Raw genomic sequence first — 6,774 nt, forward strand, 5'->3', positions numbered from 1 at the left:
TTCCTGTTTCTGTTAAGGAAGTCAGAGGATTCCTTGGTTTGGCTGGGTATTATAGGAAATTCATTAGACTTTTTGGGGTGATCAGCGGGCCCTCACTAATCTCCTCACAAAGGGGGTGTTCTTTCACTGGACAGACATTGAGCAACAATCTTTTGAGGCCCTCAAGCAAGCTCTTGTTTCAGCACCTGTCCTAGCTCTCCCTGATTTCTCTAAGAAGTTTGTGATTGAAACATACGCCTGTGATGTGGGAATTGGAGCAGTCCTCATGCAAGATGGACATCCAGTAGCTTATGTGAGCAAGGCTTTAGGCCCCAGGAGGCAGACTTTGTCTGTCTACGAGAAGGAGTACTTGGCTATATTGCTTGTTGTGGACCACTGGCGTCAGTATTTAGAACTATCTGAATTTGTTATTCGGACAGACCAGCGTAGCTTGTCTAACAAAGGTTACATACAGTGTGGCAGCAAAAGGCACTTACCAAACTCTTGGGGCTCAGTTATACTATCTATTACAAAAAGGGCACTGGCAATGGTGCAGCTGACTCGTTGTCACAAAGACCACATACTCCTTCTAAACCTCTGCCTGAGGTCTTGGCTGTGTCGTCAGTTCAGCCACTTGGGCTTGCAGAAATCCTGAACAGCTATTCGAATGACTCCTTTTGTGCTGGGCTATTGCAACGTCTGGCCACTGATTCTAAAGCTGACAAGAAATTCTCATTAAAGGCCGGGCTGCTTCATCTGGATAACTGTATATGGATTGGCAGTGCACCTTCCTTACACCAGAAAATTGTCACTGCTTTCCACGACAGCCCAATCGGTAGCCACTCTGGTTTTCCTGTTACCTACAGAAGAGTTCACCAGTTTTTTCGTTGGGCAGGCATGCGAGGATTTATCAAACAATTTGTGTGACATTGTGTGACTTGTCATCAAGCTAAACCTGAGTGAACCTCCTATCCAGGGCTTCTCCAGCCGTTACCTGCCCCCAACATGCTGTGGGAAATGGTCACCATGGACTTTGTGGAAGGGTTGCCCACTTCGGGCAGGTATAATTGTCTACTGGTGATCATTGAGAAGCTATCGAAGTATGGCCATTTTGTTCCCTTGCACCATCCCTTCACCCCCCCCCCCAACAGTTGTTGAAGCCTTCTTGAATTTAGTCTATAAGCTCCATGGGATGCCACCGTCTATAGTGTCTGATCGCGACCGTATATTCACTAGTCTCTTCTGGAAGGAACTCTTTAGCAAGTCTGGGATCTTGCTGCGGGTGAGTTCTGCTCGTCATCCTCAATTACACGGACAAACGGAGCGTGTGAACTAACAGGTGGAATGCTTCCTCCGATGATTTGTCGGTGCTCATCCATCTCGCTAGGCTCAGTGGATACCGTTGTGTGAGTTTTGGTATAACACCTACTGGCATTCTGCTACAGGCTCTACCCCGTTCGAAATCATCTATGGACACCCCCCGTGCCACTTTGGTCTGACAACTGATGATACAATCCAGTCTGAGGATCTTCAGCAGTGGCTTTCGCAGTGTCAGGTAGTCATTGACTCTGTTCGCCAGCACTTGTTGCGTGCTCAACAGCGCATGAAAGCTCAGGCCGACAAGCACCGCACAGAGCGAACTTTTGTTGTTGGTGAGTCTGTTTTTCCTGAAGCTCCAACCCTATCTCCAATCGTCTGTTGCTCCTCGGGCAAACCACAAGCTTGCTTTCAAGTACTACGACCCCTTCAAGATTGTTGCTCGGGTGTGGGAAGTCGCTTATCAGCTGGAATTGCCCGCTACCAGTCGCGTGCACCCAGTTTTTCATATCTCACTGTTGAAGCGAGTTTTTACGCCAGACTGTCAGGTTCGTTCCCAGCTGCCCTCCCCCGATGCCCATTTTGCAGATCCCTGAATAGGTGTTACAGCAACGGGTATTTCGACGTGGCAATGACTCTATCGTCCAAGTTCAGATCCGGTGGAGTGATTCATCCAAAGACATGGCTACCTGGGAAGACAAGGAAACCCTCAAGCAGCTGTTTCCTAGAGCACCGGCTTGGGGACAAGCCGTTTCTAAGGGAGGAGGGGTTGTCAATGATCAAGAGCCTCCAGGTGAACAGGCGGAGCGGGAACCAAGATTCAAGCTCCAGCCAGGCCCCGTTGCAAGCCTCAGCGGCCCGCTAGGCTTGCTGGGCCTGAATGGGCTCATATCGCTGTAACTGATACTTAAACGAGTGGGTGTGCGTGAGTAGGGCCAGGTTGGCGGAACGGCTAGAAGCCGGGGCACGGCTTGTGCGTGTAGCTCAAGAGAGTCTCGATCCCCTTCGTCGATCCTCAATTGTAGCTCGAATTGCTGGTAATCCACCATGATTGATGAATAGCAAGGTGTAGTATTGACAACCTAACCGTCCATCGCCGGGGAAGATCCATTCCGCACAGCGCCCGCCAGAGCAGTCGAGTGCAAAGTCGCGCGGCACGACAGCGAAGGAAGAGGATTACCATGGATACTGTCCTCCCGTGCCGGGGGCCTTTCTCTGGATTTCGCCTTTTGGATCTTTCGCACGCACAAGCAGCGGTCATAATAAGTAGCTCGTGTTTTACCCGGCCATTCGGGTGGCGTGATCACGACACGACTGGCTATCATGCATGCATGTAAACAACCGCAAGTGGGCTGCGGACGTAGGCCGATTAGGACAAGCCACTATGGTGCGTACGTGTGCGTATGATTCGTTCCGTGCAGGCTTTCGGCTTTCCTAGCTCTCACCTCCCCCAAGCAAGGAACCCCCTTATCCGGTTTTGACCAAACCGTTCGCCGCCGGGTCAGTTCGTCCGCCCATCAACATGGGACCCGAGCCTCCTCTCCTGCCAATTCCTTCCTAGCCAGCCAGCACGCGGCCACAAAGCTTTACCTAGGCAGCGGTCCATACGGGTGGACGAATCCATACGTTTTTCAACGGTTTGTTTAGCACCCGGTCTCCCTCCTCCGCCTCTGCTTCCGTCGTCTCCCGCCGCCACCAACGGTGTCTGATTGGTCGTTGGTCGCATAATTCGCTGGTATATATTCGCGGCCATGTCGCGGATCATTGCGTCTGAATTCCTGGAAGGGAAAGCGAGGTAGCCGTGAATTGGGTACGCAGCAGCTCGGGTTTCAGCTCGGGCTCGTCCGGTGGTGATGGAGAAGGGAGGAAGAGGGCTGTCCTGCCGGGCCGCGGTCTGCGGCATCGTCGTCCTGCTCTGCGCCACCGCCTTCTCCTGCTCCCTCGCCGCCGAGTTCCGCAGAGTCAAGGTCAGGCTCCTGCTCCTGCTCTCTTTGTTGCGCTCGTCGTGTTGCAATTGGCGAGAGGCTCCGGTTCCCGGATCGGATCTGAATCGCCTGCCTGTCGGTTGCTCGATCAGGACGAGGACATGAAGCTGGACGGCAGCCTCTGCTCCCTGCCCAAGAGCTCCGCCTTCGAATTGGGCGTCGCGGCCATCGCCTTCCTCTCCGTCGCGCAGCTCGTCGGCACCACCGCGGCGGCGACCACCATGTGCGCCTCCAGCTCCAAGCCCAGCAAGTCCGTCGCCACCAGAGGCCGCGTCGCGCCCGTCGCACTGCTGGCCCTCTCATGGTACGTGCAGTTACGGTGTAATATGACCATGGTGGAAAAATAAATACGCGCCAAAGCACCACATGAGAATTCTGTGTGGCCGAGCCAAATCGCTGACGAGACGGTGGCGTGCGTTCGTGCAGGGTGTGCTTCGCTCTGGCCGTTATCCTGCTGGCGACGGCGGCGAGCATGAACAGCGGGCAGCGCTACGGCCGGGGGTGGATGGACGGCGACTGCTACATCGCTAGGAACGGCGTGTTCGGCGGCGCCGCCGCGCTGGTCGTCATCACGGCGCTCCTCATCCTCGGCCTCACCTTCGCCACCAAAACCGCGGGGGGTGGCTCGAGCACGACGGCGTGCGCAAGAGGAGACGCCGCCCGCACAACTACCATCCGTGTCGACGCGGCAACAGGCGCGGGCGCGGAACAGCCGGGCAGGCGATCCAAGCAATGATCGGTGCTGGCATCGGCAGATCGATCGGACACGAGGGCGGGGCGGGCCAACCGGTGGAGAGGTCGATGGCACGCTTCGCTGTTCGTCCCGCAAAGGCCAAGCCGAGTGGGGCATCTTCCTCTCCTTTTGGTCTCGGGTGGGGGCATCTTGGTAGGCTGGCAAAGCTGAGAAAGGCGATCTCGGGAGTACTGCCGGTGGGTTGGATGGGAGGGACACAGTACATAATTACTGACACGTTTACTGACGTCGCCGTGCAAATTGTAAATGACATTACCGAACTGGTAAGAAGGAAAGATCCTCAAGGATCGTACAGAACAGAACAGAAATTACTCGGGTTTGTGCTCTGCTGCCATTTTGAGCACTAACATCGATTGGCGGCTAGTGAGCATCTCCAGCCGATCCATAAATAGTGAGGTAATAGCACCCAGGTACCCTAACTTGCATAGAATATGATGATTTAGTCCCAAACTTGCAAAACATCACTCTACCATACCCCAACTTGCACCTCATGTGATGATTTAGTCCCAGACCAATCACGCCAATTGGCAGCCAGGTGGCTGGACCGGTCAGCGCACGCACTTTTGCAGAATCCCCCTGCCATTTTCTTTAATCAACCCGCACTCCACCTCCACCTGAATTAAATCTGTCGGAATCCACCTCGTGTCCGTTCGAGAGGGTTCACTTGGTCGCTGTCGGGGCGACAGAGCTCACGGGCTGGCTGGGCGATGGTGACGTCAGCGACGAAGGCGTTGTCGCCGCCGTTCGCCGGCGGCGTGGAGACGCCGGGATCTTCTCATCTCGTCCGGCCGTTCGGTATCTTCCCTCCTGATTACTGTGAGCTCGTCGCTCAGCCTCTGCTTTCTTTTCCTCCCTCTCCTCGTCGCCCCGCCTCTGCTTTGCTCTGAGCTCGTCGCCCTGCCGTTTGCAGCTCGAATTGCGTCCATTTGTGCCCGAATCAGGGTCGTGTAGTGGTGTTTTTTTGCTTAGGATCATGTATGGCGAAGTGGAGCTAGGGTTTCAGCCGATGAATTTAGGTTTGGGTTCGACATGATAGCTAGGGTTTATGGCGGACAAATTAGATGTTTATGCCTTTGTAGTTGGCTTTTCGTTTTGCTTTAGCTTGTACTCTACTCAAGCATCAGTTTGTGTTGTGAAATTTAACTCCTTTTTGTTGTTGAAGATGTTTTGTACAGAGTATAAACTTGGCTATTTTGTTATACACCATTTAGTATAGTTTTGGTAATGCTAATGGTATGTGCAGCGAAGTTTCAGTGAATTGAATGGTTTTGTTAATGGTGTGCTAATGTTGCATTTCATTTATGGTTAGTTTATATTTAGTTCACTGAATATGTTCAGTTATCTGTAGTTCAATGAATATGTTCAGTTACTGTAGTTAATTGAATTTTTTCAGTTACTGTAGTTATCGGAATTTTGTCAAGTACTATAGTTAACTGAATCTTTTTAGCTTACTGTAGTTAACTGAAAGGTTCAGTTAACTGAACCTTAAGCTGTTGTTCAAGTATGTTAAATCTGATGCATCTTTGTTTTGAATACAGTGTGTGATACAACAACTGGAGAAAGGGTGGACAGTCCATTTTTTACACTGGAACTTGAGCATGGTGGAATTTTCTGTGGCCCAATCAGTAACCTGGAGTACTGGAACCCTTCTGTTGAGGTGCTAGACTATGTTGACTCTGGCACTTTCTCCTATGCATTCCTTGAACAACACTTGATTTGGTTGGGATATCCTGTGAGTGAGCACATCATTTACTTCAGCAAACCAAATAAACCAATCTCAGATGGTTTGATCAGAATTAGCAGTGATGAGGATGTGCAGCATATGACCAGAGCTAGTGCTGGGCATAAGATGCTTGTAGTCATGGTTGACCATGCAAATTTCATCAGCAACTTCAGGTCTGACTTGGTGTGCACATTGCCCCTATCTTTGATAACAACAACAACAAGTTTTGCAGCAGCAAGTGCATCCCCTTCCCATAGCCTAGTTTCAGTCTTTGTAGAAGATCCTTTGTCAAAGATTGCAGCAAATGGAACAGACCCAGAGTTTGCTTAGTGAGGGTGCTGAGCACAACATGCTAACTGAAGATCCCTTGTCAGAGATTGCACCAATTGGAACAGACCCACAGAGTTTGATTATTGAGGGTGCTGAGCACAACATGCTAACTGAAGATGGAGAAACATTTATTGAAGATGTAGTTGTTTCAGATTCTGATTTTAGTGACAGTGACTATGACATAGATGATGGTGATGATGATCTTTATGATGACAACATTGACTTTGATGTTGATGAAGAAGCTGATCAGGATGAGGATGATGTGGAGCCTGAATACTTGCTTGAGGATGAAGATCTCAACCTATCAACTAAGCAAGTACATGAACTTAGGTACAAGTTTAAAACTTTCAATGCAAAGGTGGACATGATTTCTCCTGTGTTTAAAGTAGGGATGGTATTTGCTAATGTGGTTGAGCTAAGACATGCACTGACTACATATTCAGTTAGAAACAGAATGTAGATCAAGAAGATAAAGAATGACAAGAGGAGACTTGAAGCAGTTTGTGAAAATGGTTGCCCATGGTACCTGTATGCTGGCAATGACAATAGGACAGGGGGATTTGTCATCAAGACTTACTATGGAGAACATATATGTCAGAAGAAATGGAAGATAAGGTCACTGACGGCAAAATTCCTGTGCAAGTACTTCATAGATGAGTTCAGAGATGACCAGAAGATGTCACTAG

The 6,774-nt window shown here is 50.5% G+C and overlaps 1 protein-coding gene across 1 annotated transcript; it reads left to right on the top strand.

The window, feature by feature from the left end:
- The first annotated feature begins 2,732 nt into the window (after positions 1–2,732).
- Positions 2,733–4,554, top strand: LOC123137904 (protein MODIFYING WALL LIGNIN-1). The gene is made up of 3 exons (XM_044557789.1): positions 2,733–3,263; positions 3,374–3,585; positions 3,708–4,554. The coding sequence occupies exons 1-3, from the start codon at positions 3,150–3,152 to the stop codon at positions 4,015–4,017; spliced, it is 636 nt and encodes a 211-aa protein (XP_044413724.1). The 5' UTR covers positions 2,733–3,149; the 3' UTR covers positions 4,018–4,554.
- The last annotated feature ends 2,220 nt before the right edge of the window (positions 4,555–6,774 follow it).

Source organism: Triticum aestivum, chromosome 6B, assembly GCF_018294505.1.
Source record: "Triticum aestivum cultivar Chinese Spring chromosome 6B, IWGSC CS RefSeq v2.1, whole genome shotgun sequence".
Classification (NCBI taxonomy): Eukaryota; Viridiplantae; Streptophyta; class Magnoliopsida; order Poales; family Poaceae; genus Triticum; species Triticum aestivum.